This window comes from Euwallacea fornicatus, chromosome 29, assembly GCF_040115645.1.
Source record: "Euwallacea fornicatus isolate EFF26 chromosome 29, ASM4011564v1, whole genome shotgun sequence".
Taxonomy (NCBI): Eukaryota; Metazoa; Arthropoda; class Insecta; order Coleoptera; family Curculionidae; genus Euwallacea; species Euwallacea fornicatus.
In genome coordinates, this window is record NC_089569.1 from 22,459 (window position 1) to 40,113 (window position 17,655).

Here is a 17,655-nt window from a genome sequence, read left to right on the forward strand (position 1 = left end):
TGTATTTGGGCGGGGAAGAGATCTGTAAAAGGTTCTGCCCCTGGACGGTAGATGGCGCATGTAGAACAAGGGGGAATCCTGTAATTTGATTGGGAAGAAATCTGTAAAAGGTTCTTCCCCTGGACGGTAGATGGCGCATGTAAAACAAGGAAGGAAACTGTAATTTTGATGGGAAGAAATCTGTAAAAGAATCTACCTCTAGACGGTAGATGGCGGGCGTGAAATAAGGAAGGAAACTGTAATTTGGTTGGAGTAGAAATCGAAGTTAATAGATGGCGCCACACACGAAAAAAAATCGATAACTTTTAGATAAAGGAAAAATATCCGTTGTTCGTTTTGGAAATGAAACAAACTACCCAACATAAAAATTTAATAAACTCTCAAAATAACCGATGACGAGAAATCACTAGAAATTCAAATGGCAATGGGTTTTTGTTTTCTTTTTCACCTTCTCCTAGTTAAGAGTATTATATTCTCTCTGTCGACGACTGGCACGAGATGAACGCTTTTCAATTGTAATTAACGACAAAACGTTTTCGTTTTGAATGAAATTTCGTTTGAAATGTACATTTTAAATAAATTTCCGCGTTTCGGTTTAGAAAGTGATATTTGGTAAATTATAATATTGTCCTCGCCCAAATAACCTTTCGTTGCTTCCAGGCCGAACCACTTTATACCATCGGTAAGGACTCGACAAATACGTTTGTTATTTTAAAAATAAAGACAAATCTATCGGAAAAGAAATCGGAGTTTTGACAAAAAAAACGATCGTGTACAATTTATTACGTTCTGATCGTCGTTGATATTTGTAATGATTATGACGACGACAAAGCCACTGTCCACCTTACCGTCGTCTCACCATCTTTCCCGAACAAAACCTACTCCGCCAATTGTCAAGATTTCGTGATTGTTATTAATAACGCGCTTGTGCTTAATGTACTCTATACTTACACAAAAAAACAAATGCTAGAAACCGCTGGAGTTGCCTACGTAAGAGCCAATATTTACAAATGGTTTTGGCTCCTCAAATCGGAGGTGCTCACGGTTGACGCTTGAAACGCAAGAAAGTCCAATTTTACTTATCCTAAATTACAATTAAAAATGATGGACCGAAGTTGACTGTACGTACCTTGGTAAAGGCCGTGAAGCCGTGGAAAAGCCCTACTTTCTCAATCATTCCAGAAATTGAGGACTCAACCGATGCTATATCTAGAATACTCTGAATGATAATGATTGTTGCTTGCTCTATTGAGTAGTAGAATCCATTTCGCTTCGTCGGGGTGGAACGCCGCAGTTTCACATGTTTTGTCTATGGTTTTTGTACTAAAAAGAGGGGAATAGTCGATGAAAATAATGTGGTCCTCTATGAGAGGTCTGCTACTTTGGGACAATGTCAATAAGTTTTGATTGCGTTTTAACGAGGGGAAATTTTATTATTAGTTCACAAATTTCGGGAATAGGGGAGCCTATATTTTGCAAAACAGGAGTCCTGGGAAGATCCTCTAGGAATGGGTTTCCTTTTTTATTCTTACCTCTTTCTTGGTTCTATAGATATTCTTTTAATCGACAGGGATGAAACCTTTTCTTATTTTTTGCTTTTCAGTTTTAAACGAGATTATATTTTTATTTCAAATCTAAAACTTTAAGTTAATTCCCACTTTTGATTTATTGAAAACAAACGAAGAACTTTAGCGGGTCGATACTGATGCGCGAATGTTATAATTGTCATTCGAAATGTTCGAACATCCAACCAACTTCCACACCTAAATCTACCCAAAGTAAAAGACTCGAAACTGCGATTGGGATACGAGACCACTGACGATATCTTACAATCGTCCTTTGATGGACGAACTAAATGGAACGGTGTATTGCTCGTTACACTACGCGACCGTTATTAACCAACCCTTTTGTAAACGTAATAATTATTATTAAATAGTCAAATATGAATGAATAATATATTAATATATATCAGCGCCTTCGAAATTATTCACGATTGGTGATAAGAAAAAGGGATCCCTGGAATAGTTAAATTTCGGGTAATGAGGTTTTTTAGGGAGTCTGTCGGTCCTTAAATTATGGACGGCCGACTGATTTGTGTATTTTGTTTGGACAAAGAACAGACCTGGTGTGGGAAATTACGCCAAGTCGGGAGGAACGGGGCCAGAGATGAAGAAGAAATAGATCAGTCTTCAGAGAAAAAGGGATTAAGGAAGACTGGTACCGGATCACCAGTTCTTGGTCCCCTTTGTTCTTTTCTTGTGTTCAAGATTATATAAATTGCTTTGTGTTAATTAGCATTTAAAGTACTATTGTTTTTTTTAATAACACTTACTATATCATCTGAGTGCGTTTCATTTCTTGGACGTGAATGCCGAACAGGATATGTGCTCTCCCCATCCGACATATATTATCAATACCTCCAGTCGTTCTGAGCCTCCCGACGCATTATTCGTATTATTTGCGTCACATACTATAGTTTGAGAGTCTTTTATAAAATTCTTCGGGTAATCTCCTTGATAACATATTTCGGCGTCAATTTCACATACATATATCACAAGTAATTTTGCAACAGAAATTTCAACTCATCAAGTCCCACGGTAAGAAACGAACATAAAAAAAAATTTCATTCTCATAAATAATTCCTAGATTAGCATGGCAATGAAAACATATTTTTATAAAATCGAGCTTAAATAAAAAATGACAGGTTTAAAATTGCTCCTTAGGGGATTTTTGAATAAGGCGGAATTTCATCTTCCAGTTCTTAGTTAGCTGTTTGGTGGTCTTACAATGATATTATCATAGAATTTGTAAACCACTGAAAACTTTTTTTGGAAAAATATTAAAAACTGTTAGAGATCTTAGGTATTATTCTTTTTTGATACACAAAAGAGCAAAATATTAAAATTTGAAAAGATCTTCCAGCAATTCAGTTAGCAAGCTATCGAATTGAGAAAAATGTAGGTGAGGTCGATGTTTTTGCAGAACTTGAGTCAGATACAACTGATGGTATCTATCAACTGGCTTAGAACAAAAATTGCAAACCAAAATGTCGATTCAAAAAATATGTTTAACTCTATCGTTCTCTTTTTTGCCCCTACGTTACTCTGTAAGGCTTAATCTATACATATCAATGTTTCTGGAGTACACTGTAAGGTAATTACTTCCATAATCCAACAAAGAACCACTATCGTTTCTAATTTTTTATCGCCTTATCAATGTTTTCTTGTCTATGATGAACTTTTGGTATATCTCCGTCACTAAGAACATGTTTAATATAACAACACAAAAACAATAACACTAATCCTCCGTAAGCAAACATTTCCTGGTGCATGACCGATTTCCTAAGTTTATGTTGATTAGCATGAAATATTTTTCGTGCCTTCATCTCGCGCATCTTTCTTACTGTTTCTCCGTAATGCACGCGAGCCCATTCGTCAAAATCGTAAATATGCTGACGGCCGTCCGAAGGCGGAGGCCTGGTGCGAACTTCGCGCGATTGGTAGAATTTTTGCAGAGGGTCTTCGGGTGAAGGTTGTTCTTGGGTAGCCTTAGATGATCCACTAAGAAATCCTTAAAATTAAGTAAATTCAAACAATCATTAATAATAATTATAAAAATTCCCTATAAAAAAAAATTAAGATTTTTCAGGCTTAATCAGCAAAATCTTGGTAATCTTAAAAGATAGGAGATTGGTTAGATTCGTATTTGATTTAACTGCAATGCTAAATTTTTAAATTGAACCAGACATGTGCCCTTCAATAGATAAGGAAAAATTAATTGATTTAGTTTAGTGTTAATAGGAATTTTATGTTTATTGATTTTAATCCTGATTTTGCCATGATCGCTCCTTATACTGCAAGTCTTGTCACATTTTAGTTCCATAGTACTACATCTCAGTCATCCTTCCTAAGATAACTTAAAAGAATATCTTGATAATATAAGTTATCTAGGATGTTACCATATGACACTCCTTGGAAATATGTGGGTCATTATATACCCAATTATATATTAGTGAAAAAATCTTAAATTAGGCTCACACCATGTAAGATATATGACGTCAATTCTTTAAATTGAAATTTTTCACAAACAAACAATTTCAAAAGTTGCTTTGCCAACTACCTACTGAGTATATATGAATGTTGAAATTACCTAAAAGGCGGACCTCTCAAAACATAGAGGTGGTGAGATATCATGCATGTCTTCTGGCCATGTGCAAGACCACGTATTGATATTTAAGAATTAAATTGAATATTTTCCAAGAATCTTGGTTAGGTCCTTGACTATTTACCTTTATCATATAGCTTCCTAGATTTTACATTTCCTAATATCTCATATGCATCTGTGATGTCCCTAAACTTCTGTGAATGCTCCTCTCTCTGCTGGACAGTTTCCCCATGATTCCTATCCGGGTGGTACACTTTGGATAATTTATAGTAAGCACCTTTTATTTCAGTTTGAGTAGCTGATTTTGTTATTCCCAACGAGTCATAATAACTTTTCTGTTGATTTTTCCTACTGGTAGTGGAAATCTTTCTGATTTGTGATAGAACAAATATGGATAATTTGCTGTTCATTTTTTGATTGAGATAATTTGTGACAGGCTCTAATAATGCTCAGTTTGGAAAGATCGATTTATAAACTGGATTTTGGATTTTGTAAAAGTGTGAGTTCATTGCAAGCTTGGAATATTCATTTGTAACTACATTATGCAACAGTAAAAACGAGAGAAAAAAACAAAAATTAAAAATTCCTTGATCAGCTGTGAGCTGTCATGAATAATTACCATGTTGCCACGTATTAATAAAAAGAGGAAAAACTCGTTAATGGGCCTTATTGTTTCATAATTTGTTCAAATTTTTATTTTTGGAACAGTTATTAAAATATAGTAAATTTTCAATGTCTCAAATTAATTTGACAATAATTTTTAAATTATATAACAAAAACTGGGAAGAAAAATTTGCCAAATGTCAAACACATTAAGTAATTAGTCACATATAGGGAATATTTTTATACGTCCTAGATTTGATTCAAGGTAACTCTTAAAAGAATTGGCAACATTGATTGATCCGTGGTGTGTGCAGGTACCTGAGTGAACCAGTGAAACCGAGTTCAAAATCAATGTGCTTTTGTGTAAGATATAACTATGTGATTTTAGAAGCGTTTTCGATTTTCGGCATGTCGTGATCTTTCTATAGTACCTACTCTAGTAATATAAAATTGATTATTCAGCTTATGCCACGATGGTAGATAAAAAACATTTGGCATTATCCGACTTAATAAAATCAGTCCACCAGCAGTTACGAGAGGACAGCAAACGTTGTGGTGCTGAATTAGCTTGGTCCAGCCACTGTAGAAATAAGGAAAAACTATCGGAATATGCAGCTGCTATGCAGGACTTGGCCATAAATCATTGGGATAGGAAGAAAAATAATAATCAGAAAGTAGTTTCCAGAATTATATGGCTGTATGAGGCATGTAAAACATACTTTAATAATATCGAAGAGTTTCGTCAAAGGGAATGTTATGTGTTTCAAACTTGCATTGGCAAAACTGAAAACCTAGAAACTTTACCGATAAAGCCAATAAGTAGAGGTACTAAATATACTCTATTGGACGTCGGCAGTTGTTACAATCCTTTTTCTCAGTTTGAGATATTTGATGTTACTCCCATTGACATTGCTGCTGCAACCACAGAAGTGTTGATCTGCGACTTTTTAAATGTTCCCACTGGCGATAACACAATTGTCAAGCACCGACATCTTCTACAGCTTCAAGAAGATTACTATGATATTGTAGTATTTAGTCTCCTATTAGAGTATTTTCCAAATACTGAACAGAGGCTGAAATGTTGTCTAAAGGCATATCGCTTGTTAAGAAGTGATGGTATTTTAGCCATAGTTACTCCAGACTCAAATCATGTAGGTTCAAATACCAAAATTTATAAATCTTGGCAGTGCATTTTAGCTGAAAATGGCTTTATTCGAGTTAAATATGAAAAACTGCCACATCTTCATTGTATGTTATTTCGTAAAGCACTATTTCCTTTAGTTGCTAAAAGATGGGCTACAGTACATAAGAGTAAAAAATTTTATAAAGACATGTTTATCCCTCAAGACTTCAAAGAAATTGATATAAAATAAACGACATAGCCAGACATTGATTTCAAGAAAGAAGAGTGTAGTGATAATTTTTTTATGCCACTTTCCTACTTTGCAGTGTTTCAAATAAGTAAATGCCTCATAAATAAGCAATGTGTGTGCTTTAATAATATAATCTTAAGTACTTAAATGGGAACTTGAAATAACATTTTTTTACAGTGATTTTATATACATGTACGTTAAGAAATTTCTATTAAAATTTTTTTCATTGCGGCGAATCCAGTAATTTCCAATAAAATGATAAAAAATCGTCCACATTGATGGAACTCAATCATTAAGATTATTCAAACATTTTGCATGGTGTACGACTAGAATGGATAGGAAGATTATTTTTCGAGAAAAAAATGTCGATTACCTTTTGAATTAATACTACATGTAAGTGAAATCGCCCACGACAATAAACAGTCTAGTCACTCTATATTTCAAGCTTTGGAAATATCTTCAGCCTGAGGACTAAGCCATCTGATACATGATTAGTCTCTTATGATGTATAAGAAAATTGTTTATGTACGGGATATTTCTAAATATTAAAGAAGTACATGGTCATCATTTCAAAGAAAACCGTAATAATGTTGAGTAACTCTGATGTAACTAACTAAGAAGAAGTGCTCTTTAGGCTCCAAGGCTGAGCGATTCTTTTCAATGACTCGCTTACATAGTCTGTAGTTAATCCTGACTATCTAAAACGAGAATATGGTGACGAATTATTGCCTGCCTTTTGATGCAGAAGCTGTGTAGCAGATGAGAGATTAGAGCACATTTTGGCTCTCTCTTCTGCGTATTCAAATTATGGTTTGAATAATGTACCTAGGATAACCAGTACTTTTCTATAGCGATCACTGAAAGAACCTGCTATTAGTAGTTTTGTTGGCTTTAAAAATTCAGGGGCAGATTTCTTGATCAATATACGGGTCGTTGTAAATTAGTTAATTAATGTTCTAAAGTGATTGGATTCCTGCCTCAATAGGAAATAATGTGGAGTATAAGACAAATATAAGATAAAGAAACACATTTTAATTAGCAGAAACCATTACGTATTATAAACAAAACTATAGATACCTATTTGCATCCTATGAGTGCAATTTCATAACATTTTCAATCCAATTTTTATATGCAGAGACTTTCACATACACTCCAGGTTTGTTTGCGTATCCACAGCGTTGACCCCATGAAGTGAGTCCGTAGAGGGTAAATACCCCTGTAAAAAAGGACAATATGTTTCTTATTTTGTACATTTGAGAGAGGATTATCGAATATAGCGTGTCTCAGATTAGTTAAAGTTTAAATTATAGTACCATCGTTCAAGCATGCCAATGGACCTCCACTGTCCCCATCACATGCATCCACACCTTCGGTAAGGTAGCCAGCACAGATCATCCCGGCTCCAATGTTTTCCCCGTATATATGAGCCATTTTACAAACATCCATCTTTTGTATGGGTATCCAAGCTGCACGAAGTTTGTGAGAATATGCTGTAAATGTAGTGAACTCAATATTGATAATGTATTCTAAAATTTAATAACAAAATTACAAACCTGACTTTCCGGTTTCGACAGTTCCAAATCCGGATATAGTGCAGTTTAAATTTCGTTCATAATCTGCAGATTCGTCCGGCAAACAAATGGGCTGAATGTCCTGATTTAGTTTAAATCCCTCGCCTTTCAAGAGAATCATCGCTATGTCGTTTCCCATCTTATGGCCCTTTCTGAAGTCTTCGTGTAGATAGTACTCTTCGATGAACGCTTGTTGTTCAGTACCTTATAATACCTGTATGTTTTGATAGAATTAATTATTTCGAGTAAAATGACTACCTTCGTCTTCGTCCACATTGTATTCGCCGGCCACTACAATATATGCTCCTTTTGGATAGCCTTCAAGGCAATGTGCAGCAGTTAGAACCCATCTGGAAGCAATGACTACTGCTCCACACCAGTGGGATGATTTACCTTGACCATTTATTCTTAGGGCTGCCTAGATAAGTTGCAAGTCGAAAATCGATGGATGTAAAAATGGACAAAAAGCACATTTTAACCATTAGAATTTTTGGGTGAAAGAATTTATTTAAAAGTCTTTATTTTTACTTGCCTGCCAAGGATAGTCTCCAGGGCTAGCTACAGAACCCTGCACTACTCGAAAGTGTAGATCTTCACTTTGAAGGAAAATATTGTCTTTTCTATATCCACACCCAATAGGCGCTATAGAAGAGTTTCTATTATCTGTAAGAAGTAAATTGTGATATTAATTAATTGGCGTGCCAGACGCTGATCAATTGACCTAAATTATGTATACTTGCAGACCCGGGTGTACCACCACTATTCATTCTCTTTGCTTCAATATAAATACCAGTTCCCCCACATATTACCCCCACATCCTCGGAATGATCACAGTTACTCTCGCCCCAATCCCAATGAGTGCACTTTTCCAAAGCCGTTTCATTTCCTTTGCATGATACCTGATCTAACCATATAGGACCGTTACCTATAAAGGCATACAAATCACCATTCTATTGTTATGAGACCGAACGGCTACTTTGTCCGAAGTATGCATCTTTCTTCACGAAAGCTGGCCCAGAATATCCCAGTGAACTACACACGATTTTAGCAGCATCTTCGTTGAAGTCATCATCACAAATGGAACCCCATATACCGAAGTGTCTAATTTCTAGTCTGCCTTCTCGCGCATTGCTTCCGTTTACGAGTCTTAAGGCAGTAGGAGCCTAAACACGATATTCGTTAAAATGTACTGTGGATTGATATTTTTTACAATCGTTTGTGAGTTTATTTTGAAATGGTTTGAAGGGATATGAAGTAAATTTCTAGGTAAAATATAGTAGTAAATACGGGCTGCAAAGCTTTTACATGCCAATATGCACTCGTCGCTGAACGACTTCGTGCGTAGATTTTTTACTCGTGGATAATAAGCTTCTTACATCCTGTATTCCATAACATGCTATTGTGTAAATCGAGGGCACTGTGTTGAAATTGACATATCATATATATATTGACATATCACCATTTTCTTTAACAGCACCTTGCACACGAATCAAAGTTTGCAAAATGAGAAACGAGTTAATAAGAGTAAAATAAGACACATTAAACATACATTGCAATGATGACCCGCTTCATCCGAATTATCTGAGCAATCGTCCAATCCATCACAAACAAAAGGCATCCGTACACATTCGTTGCCAGTGTCGCATTTCCAATAATCCGGTCTGCACGATTCCTCCGGCGTTCTACATATCACTCCTGCTATCTACAGACCAAAAAAATATATATATGGAAAAATTATCTGCAGTATACAAGAAATTTTTGAAAAAAAGAGAATATTTGCCTCATTGTCTGCACAGTTATGAATGCCCCACCCGGCGAAGTTGCATTGCATGATGCTGGTCTCGTTACCGAAGCATTCAATGTCGTCCATCATGTAAAGGGTGTTCTTCTCTTCTAAGCTTTTTGCGTAATGTGAGTTGCCTTAAACGGGATAATTTTATATTTATTGGTATCGGAGAAAATTGACACGGAGGTACCTTTTACTTCCAGAGCCCCGAGGGGGAAGCCTAATTCTTTACACAAGACATTGGCGTCAGTGATTTCAAACTGATCGTCGCAGATGTATCCAGTTTTTTTGAAGACTGAAAAAGTATTGTTGTGTCTTACATGTGGCAGATATTTTACGGGAAAGTTCAATTGCGAAATGGAAGATCGTCTTCGAATCTAGTCTTATCCCAACAATTGTCGAATCTAAACCTGTATTAAAATTCTTACCCGTAACTTCAATTCGGCCTTCATTAGGTTGGTCTCCACCTGCCAATTTGACTCTGTATCCGAAATCTTCAGCTCTGCAATCTTTTTCATCAGCCCGGTCGCCACAATCATCGTAACTTGGAAAAGCAGAAATGATAACTGAGTTGAGGTGTGTAAGTGTGTGTTACGTATTTATGATTATTCCGATTGAACATTTTACTTTAAATTGAGTTAAAAAAAAATGTTTTAGCAATTTCAGCTGGCCTTACCCATCGCAAATTCGATTTGAATCAAGACATTTCCCATTAGGGCACTTATGCTTGTTAGAACAATCTAACGAAGTTGCTTTTCTTTCATAATAATCGCATGGATAGTAATTTTTCAGAGCGCCAGTTAATCCAATATTCTCACTCGTTAGGAAGCACGCTTTATCAACTTTCCTGCAATGTCGAAAACGTATGTGAATGAAACTCGAAAAATTTACTTTTAGTTAATCGTGAAAATGCAACAAGATATTTCGTAGCATGTGTATGGGTCTGTACAAGGTCTTTACGCCAGAATGTTCATCCTCCTTGACTTTTTTGTTTGAAGACTTAGAAAAATGTATCAAATACAAAAGTTGTCTAGAATTTCTTTCGACATTTTGAGATGTTAAAGAAAAAACCATTTCACATCGTCTTTCCGAGATATGACTGAAACTTCCTTTGTTTTAAATCCTGCATATTATTATTAGATATATTATAGGCTCCTCGTTTTGTTTTCAAAAATATAGAGTTTAATAATATTATTTCTATTATCTCTCTCTGGTCAAGCAAAACCGAGAGCCAGCAACTAGGCAAAGCACAGTTTTTTATTTTGGACACATAAAATATGTCGCGGCTGCGTCGAAGGCCGTTTTACACACTAAGACTATAATATGTTTTTTAGCATGTGATTTACAAAATAATTCGATACATAATTTACGTATCTCTTGTTTTCTACAGTGTCCAAGATACCATATTTAGTGTAAATTTTATGAGTTTTGATTAGAAAACAGTTTAGTTGATCCTGTGTTACTACAGAAATGTTAAATCACAACAAAAAGGTTGGGGTAAAATTGTCTTAGAAAGAACAGTTATTTGACGAGGCAGTGAGGTTTAATTTCGGTTTAAAACTTTGTTCCCGGAGTCATTCACAAGAGCAGTAAAATAGAGAAATGATGTAGATTGGTTACTTTTAGAAAGGGGCATAGCAAATTTGATGAGATTTATTTGATGGTGTTCCATCTTTTCGATTCGCCTTGGAAAGTAAATGTTCGGCAAATGATTCAGCTACACACGCATTATACAATATGATTTTATTTATTGGGGCGTATATTTTTTTTTGTAAATTTTTACAGACGTTCACTTACGAGTTTTGATAAAGAGGTATGTCGATTTTGGTTAACCACGTAAGAAAGTATAAAAATTAAGGTGGCATCACCTATTAGCTAGCTCGAAACAGAGATTTAAGTTCAATTTTTCTACCTGATAAAAGTGAAACGAATTACTGAATTAATTTCATCGTCACTGACCTATAGTTGAATGATTTACATTCAAACTTCCTGCTATCCATGCACAACAATGCGCATGTTGAATAAGTCACGTTGTCCCATCTCTGCTTTTCTAGGACGTCTAGCCTCGAGTCCTTATAAGGCTTGAATTCATCCAAATATGTCTGGCAGAACTTTTCGTCTTTACCATCATCACAGTCCTGCAATAAAACGTGCAAACGTGAATCTTAATGGTAATATGAAAAAAAAACTTCAAATGCGGCTTTTCGGCTTATTGGCTTCATCAGACGAATGTGCGTAAAAAATAGGTACATACATCATACTGCGCATGCCTGAAGACAGAGGCTCATGCAGGTGCAACTTGGAAACGTTTGAACAGTTCAAACTTCGTCTGCAAGCAAACTGAAGAGTTTGGCAGGTGAACAAATGAATAAAACTCAGTCAAATCCAAAAATTAAAATTCAAGGCACATTTTACCTCAAAATATCATGAAGTATTCAAGTACTCTTCGTTCAGATTTAAAAAAGTTTTCCAATGCACCTACCAAATTACTTACCCGCACATTATCGCACACAAAATTCTTATCCACACAAGTCTTCTTGTCACACTGGAAATCAGTATTGTAGCACCGAGTCTTCCTTTTCTTTTCAACTTGAACATTTTCAGGTGCCAATGTAACTGGTTCGCCATTTTCGTACTCAAACACGTAGTCAGCCTCGATGTCCGTAGGAGGCGTATCCGGAAACGAAGGAGGCCACACTTTAGCCTGCTGCTTCTGATATTTCGAAGTTGTAGTACCGTAACTTATACTTCGCGATTCGTTCGGATCAAATATGTCTGTGTAATCCGACGATTTTTGGTTGTTCAATCCACCTGAAATTGGTTGGATTGGTTCACTCAGTGGTTCTACTCGTAAGTGTTGCTCAGATTGAGAGGGGATTTTCATTATGTGGTGGTACCTGTCGTCAGGTGATGACACAAAAGCTGCTGTGGAGGAAAATCAGTAAGGAAGTCAGGAGGAAAGAAATTCAATGAATGATTGAGACTGAATTAGGGAGTAGGCTATATCTTAACCTGCAGTCCTTACAGTGGAGGCACCATAAAAGTTGCTCTCGTCTTCAGTATCTTGATGTTGCCCTGTTGTTGACGGCTTAACAGTTGCCCACTTCCCGTACGAAAATTGAACTGAATGATCATATGGTTTTGGACTGGTAATTAATAAAACTCGAGATTCATCCCCAAGATCTTCTTGTTGCCCTTGTTCGCCAGTCCTGTGATTGCAGCTTTTACCTCGACATCCTGCATTAACTTACTTAATTTAGTTGTTGTCAGTTTGGTGCTACTAACACGTTTTACCTTGATGATCCAGGAAAGAAGGGTAATGCCTTACATTTCGATCTTCCTGACCTTCTTGTGAATTTTGACCTTGATTGTTACAATGCGTTCCTCGACATTCATGCTGGATAGAATTTGTAGAATGACCGTTTGAGTTGTAGCCTTGCTGATCATAAGTATTTTTATTGAAATTTGCAGGATTCCCATTTGTAGTTATGCATTGTAACCCTTGACATCCATATATAGCCCCGGGAGATTGGCCATATTGGTTAGAATTTGTGGGGTAATCAGTTGGAAACTGGCCTGGTTGGTTATTGCACTGTCTACCTTGACAACCGTTTTGGTTGTAATTATTCTGAGATTTGCCTGAATCATTTCCAATGTACTCGGGAGGTAACTTGAAATCTCGGTTATTGGTACGAGCATACTCGAAATCTTAAAGAGAAATTGCAAGGAGTTATTTTCTTGTAAATTGAAACTATCAAATCAGCAGGAAACTCAAGAGTCTTTTAGATCTGCCAAAAGTCGACCGATGAGAATTTGAAGACTGAAAATCGGTCTTTAAAGTGCTTCAATTGACCACATATAAAAAGATAGATAATGAACTTTGTCACTGGGGCTTTCGAGTTCCTTATTCGCTTGATTTCATTTAGTGAGCTGAGACTTCGGTGAGCGTACGATCCACCGGCAACAACTGTTACTTAACATGAAACCAAATACTAACATACTTAGGTGTATATTTAGCACCCTGTGCACGCACTGCTCATGCGCCGATGTCCTTACATTAACGCCCATATACCTACTTCCACTATCTTATTAATTTTCCCCAAATCTTCATACATCTGAAATGACTGGTACTCTGTAAGCGTGAGTTGACAAAATGAGCAAGTAACCGGAACTTGAACTGAAAGGAACTCATAAACGAGCCTGAACAATCTGAGTCGATATGAATGTATTTGTAGTACCTTTTATGAAATAACTACGGATAATCTAATGATGTGAACTGATCCCCATAACCTGAACTACCCCCTATTATTGGTCGATCTTATGTTTCATTATTTTTGTTAAGTTATCAGGAAACGTTACCTGGATAAAGATAAGTCCCATAATCCACAGTAGTGGTCTTAGTTTCCCCATTTTTGCAATCTACGTTATAAGGAAAATCACACACGCTCAATATGGGATTGAATAAGGTGCCAGGACCACAATCCTGAATGTATGTTATTCCATTAGCGCAATTTAGAAACTTTTTGCAGTCATGCGGATGCTTTGTTACCCCCTGGAAGCCTTCGGGACATTTAGGTTTTGAAGGTGCTGACGTGATCCCGCTATAACAACTGCCCACTCCGTGGGAACATATTTTATTATAATTAGGTCTCGGTGTGATCCTGGAGTTATAAAAGGAAGTAGAAGCGGAATAACCTCCAGTAATTGCAGATCCTGCAGATCCGTAAAAATCACTTCCTGATTGTCGATTTTCTCCATTTGAAGAATAATCCTGTCGATAACCTCTAGATCCAGCATTACTACTTTGTGGCTGACCGCAATTTTGTACCAGCGGATTGCAGCCCGCTCCTCCAGAATAGGATCCATCGGAATATTCTCTAAAGGCCCGAACCCCGCTTTCAGATGTATAACTTTGACTACTGGGGCTGCTTACTTGAAGCATGTCACCACAGTTTTGTGTTTGAGGATTGCAGAGCTGACTAGGTGGGATATTTTGCAACTCTCCTGACGCTCCATAAGAAGCCTCCACGACGCCCATTTGGTAAGGTGAGCAATCTTCTTCCAATGTATTACACATTACGTATTTAATATAATAAGTTCCGGCTTGTTGGCTCGCACGCCCTCGACTTGAGGATTGTACTCTATCACTGGGAATGTAACTTCCTTGCCCACACTGCTGATTTTTGGGATTGCAAAGAGCCCCACTGGGCCCCAGCACGAAAATGCCTTGTTTGAAGTTCGTACAGTCTTCTTGGCTGGGATTACACATAACGTACTGTATGTAAACTGTACCTTGTTTCAAGGCACTATTAGCCTGCTGATATTGCGAACTCACGTAGCGGTGAGAATCTCGAGTTCCATGATGGCTTCTGTCTTGAGGAATAGTGTATTGGGTATGGTACTGAGATCCGAAAAAGTCGGTACTTCCTCCATATTCTTCTCTGATATGACTGGAAGTACCTTGACCTGAAAAGCAGGTGGTTTCTTTAGCATGATTACAAATATTCAGGTTGGTGTCAAACAGGGTTCCAGGAGGACAATCGCGAGGGGTTTGCTGCCCATTATTGCACTGGAAAAACTTCGAACAATCGCTGTAGTGTGGAATTAGTCCTGTGAAGTCCTTAAGGCATTGTGCTTGCCGATAAGTCTGGATTTTTGCCGACTTTTGCGAATCGGCGGAATTCACAGCTGACATGCCTAAATTAAGGTAGTGGGCATAATGAGGGTTGACGAAGTGTTCGCTTACTCAAGCATTCGACTTTTTGGGGATAATCACACTCTAGAGTCGTGGGATTGAAAAGAGTTCCAGGGGCGCAATTTCTTGGACCACCTTTGCCCTTCCAGCAGTCCAGGTATTGATTGCAGGCCGCATCATAGGCAAATTGACCTGAGGCCCCTTTTGGACACCTAATACAGTGTTCAGTCAAAAAAACATTTTTTCTCAAAAAAGCCGACATAAACCTGTTAAAAGCTCGACTGTTCTTTGATTTGTCAATTTTCCTCTTATACACGACTCTGCTGTTCAACGTGTCCTTATCTACAATATTTAAGTTGTGTTCAGAAAGCAGATTTTCAATTTTATTTGCATCGTCTTCTGAAATGTATACAGGATGGCTTTGAATGTCCTGGTAGGATCTAGGGTGCAAGAAGTCGAGTTATTGTGTATTATTCATGTATGGTTCTCTATGTATATAGTATCAATTATCATTACCAACCTGTCAGAAGTCTTTGTCTCATTCAGGAAACTTGAAATATAATTTTTATGCTGTATATGCACTTTACTATAGTTCGTATGATAATAAGGTTCTGCGAGCGTTTTGTAGTGTGACGACTTTATTTTTATACCGGATGTGTAGGGTTTTGAAGTCTGGTCAATGTCGTTTGGGTTATAAATCTGAAACCCCCATAAGCATTTAATTTGTTTAAATTAAGTAACCTTTACACCTATTACTCAATGAATGCAGTAACAAACTTACAGCAAATGTTTCTGCGATGCACACCCATATAAAGAAAATCTTAATCCAGAACATTTTCCACTACTTCACATACCCAAACAGCTAAAGCTCCGTCGAACAGAAAGGCGACTACATAAAATAGCACAACAGCGACGTATTTAAATGGTGGTCTCATCTACGATAATCGTATTTCTTAAAATCGTTATCAGCTTTAGAAAGGGTCAATGAGTAAACAGTAATAATTGGACTAAACGATATTACGAAAACAATATGGTTGAATACGGGGGTTATCGCGGTAAATAAATATATACAGGGTGTTTGATTTATATGCAGAAAAATAAAGGATATTTAAGAAAAATTGACTGAGGCAAGCGTTCACCATCGAGCGAAATATGGCCTTAATGAGGTTTTTATTGCATGGATAAGTCAAACAACTTTCTCTGTGCACGTACTCGTATTTTTGGAAAAGTTTATTACCAATTACCCATATACAGGAAGCTCCAATAAGATTAGCGGAGCCTAATGTAACAACATGTAAGCCTTAGCACTTAGAAAAACGATTATCCACTAGGTTAGAAAAGAGAAATTGATGTAAAATGTATTCAAACTTTGATATGATCGGTAGAGGGCGCACTTGTTTAATAACGACTGTCAGCGCGGATTTTTTTTTTCAATTCCTTAGATGCTTCTAACATTTAGTCCAAATTCGATGAACTTGGATCCGTTAAAAGTTAATTTAATATTTACTTCGCAATTTATATAAATTTATTTATTTTAAACACTTTTTTCTCGGTGAGTAACAAGAAGCACGAAAATTGCTTTATTCTAAAGAAAATCACGATAAAGCTGATATACCAGTGAAGGTTCAATCTAAAAACCGAGTAGCGCATTGCGTAATTCAAAGATTTTGAGGTGGTTTCGTTACTTCGAAGAATGGTAGGTGTTTCTACTGTTCAATTTCTTTCGTGTTTTTCTCTTGCGTAATTGCAGACCTTCGACCCTGAGCTCTCATTCTTTAATATCGCAGTTCCTAGATTTTCCATGTTTATAATCACTTTTATTTCTTCCTCGCGTTTCTTTCCTGTTTGCCATCTTCGACACTGGAACATAGTGTGCACTACAGTACCAGCATTCCGACAATTGTTCTTCACATATTCTGCGTATTTACTGTCCAGAACATCCATGGTCAGTCAACATTGCGTCAGAAAATAATTGATGTCGCGCTGCCTTCTGTCGAACCATTTTCACTTGTGTAATTAAAGATTGATTCATCTGCCACGCTCATCTTCATCATCTATGTTTTCTGCCATTCAGTTATGGCTTATGTTTTTTCTTCTGCTTCTTCTCCTTTTATGAAATTTTGGCCCTCTATGCTTCAAAGTGTTTATCGACATAATCGCTGCCACAACACGTGTCGCATTTGCCGTTGCGGTTGTACTACTTTCCTTTGTGTCTTTCTCAATTTATTATTATATTTGTGATTGATGACTTCTTTCCATATCTACCAACTTTCCTTTGTCTCCTCGCTTAGTTCATATTGGTAATATGGTTTCTACATGCATCAAAAAAGTAAGTATTTCAGTTTTCTTCGCCGAACTTGGATTACTCACTCAATGATTTTGCACATACTTATCTAAGAATAGTAGCATTTTGTGATAATAACATGTTAAGATATGTACTGGGATTAGAACAAAAAAATCCAA

General features: G+C 36.7%; 3 protein-coding genes across 8 annotated transcripts; 1 reads left to right on the forward strand and 2 right to left on the reverse strand.

Annotated features, from left to right (window-relative positions):
- Positions 1-356: 356 nt before the first annotated feature.
- Positions 357-4,766, reverse strand: LOC136347497 (dnaJ homolog subfamily C member 30, mitochondrial-like). 2 transcript variants are annotated; one of them, XM_066297546.1, is made up of 4 exons: positions 4,289-4,766; positions 2,333-3,570; positions 1,130-1,323; positions 357-1,051 (listed from the first exon to the last, which is right to left on the reverse strand). In XM_066297546.1, the coding sequence occupies exons 1-2, from the start codon at positions 4,572-4,574 to the stop codon at positions 3,194-3,196; spliced, it is 663 nt and encodes a 220-aa protein (XP_066153643.1). In that variant the 5' UTR covers positions 4,575-4,766; the 3' UTR covers positions 357-1,051; positions 1,130-1,323; positions 2,333-3,193. The 2 variants fall into 2 exon arrangements, with proteins under 2 accessions (XP_066153643.1, XP_066153642.1); XM_066297545.1 differs by having other exon boundaries at positions 357-1,323.
- Positions 4,767-5,057: 291 nt separating this feature from the next.
- Samtor (S-adenosylmethionine sensor upstream of TORC1) lies at positions 5,058-6,376 on the forward strand. The gene has a single exon (XM_066297534.1). The coding sequence runs from the start codon at positions 5,241-5,243 to the stop codon at positions 6,138-6,140; it is 900 nt and encodes a 299-aa protein (XP_066153631.1). The 5' UTR covers positions 5,058-5,240; the 3' UTR covers positions 6,141-6,376.
- A 776-nt stretch (positions 6,377-7,152) lies between these two features.
- On the reverse strand, positions 7,153-16,107 carry LOC136347483 (uncharacterized). Of its 5 annotated transcripts, none has more exons than XM_066297513.1 (21): positions 15,974-16,107; positions 15,713-15,891; positions 15,459-15,632; positions 15,244-15,404; positions 13,857-15,185; positions 12,792-13,205; positions 12,510-12,734; positions 11,992-12,422; positions 11,457-11,635; positions 10,174-10,344; positions 9,926-10,041; positions 9,688-9,792; positions 9,492-9,631; positions 9,261-9,413; positions 8,688-8,874; positions 8,433-8,636; positions 8,240-8,374; positions 7,970-8,125; positions 7,694-7,915; positions 7,454-7,630; positions 7,153-7,356 (listed from the first exon to the last, which is right to left on the reverse strand). In XM_066297513.1, exons 1-21 carry the CDS (start codon positions 16,025-16,027, stop codon positions 7,229-7,231), a joined length of 5,040 nt encoding a protein of 1,679 aa, XP_066153610.1. In that variant the 5' UTR covers positions 16,028-16,107; the 3' UTR covers positions 7,153-7,228. The 5 variants fall into 5 exon arrangements, with proteins under 5 accessions (XP_066153610.1, XP_066153611.1, XP_066153609.1 ...); XM_066297514.1 differs by having other exon boundaries at positions 11,992-12,308; positions 13,857-15,194; XM_066297512.1 differs by having other exon boundaries at positions 11,992-12,419; positions 13,857-15,194.
- Between the last annotated feature and the right edge of the window lie 1,548 nt (positions 16,108-17,655).

What these genes read in the sequence shown, in the direction of transcription:
- Samtor (XM_066297534.1), top strand. Translation starts at nt 5,241, where the DNA reads ATGGTAGATAAAAAACATTTGGCATTATCCGACTTAATAAAATCAGTC.
- LOC136347483 (XM_066297511.1), bottom strand. Translation starts at nt 16,027, where the DNA reads ATGTTCTGGATTAAGATTTTCTTTATATGGGTGTGCATCGCAGAAACA. An exon ending in AACAGTCGAGCTTTTAACAG is followed by an intron (nt 15,405 to 15,458) that starts GTTTATGTCGGC and finishes ACACTGTATTAG; the next exon opens with GTGTCCAAAAGGGGCCTCAG. An exon ending in ATAACTGTGCAGACAATGAG is followed by an intron (nt 9,414 to 9,491) that starts GCAAATATTCTC and finishes TTTGGTCTGTAG; the next exon opens with ATAGCAGGAGTGATATGTAG.
- LOC136347497 (XM_066297546.1), bottom strand. Translation starts at nt 4,574, where the DNA reads ATGAACAGCAAATTATCCATATTTGTTCTATCACAAATCAGAAAGATT. An exon ending in TAGGAAGCTATATGATAAAG is followed by an intron (nt 3,571 to 4,288) that starts GTAAATAGTCAA and finishes CTTAATTTTAAG; the next exon opens with GATTTCTTAGTGGATCATCT.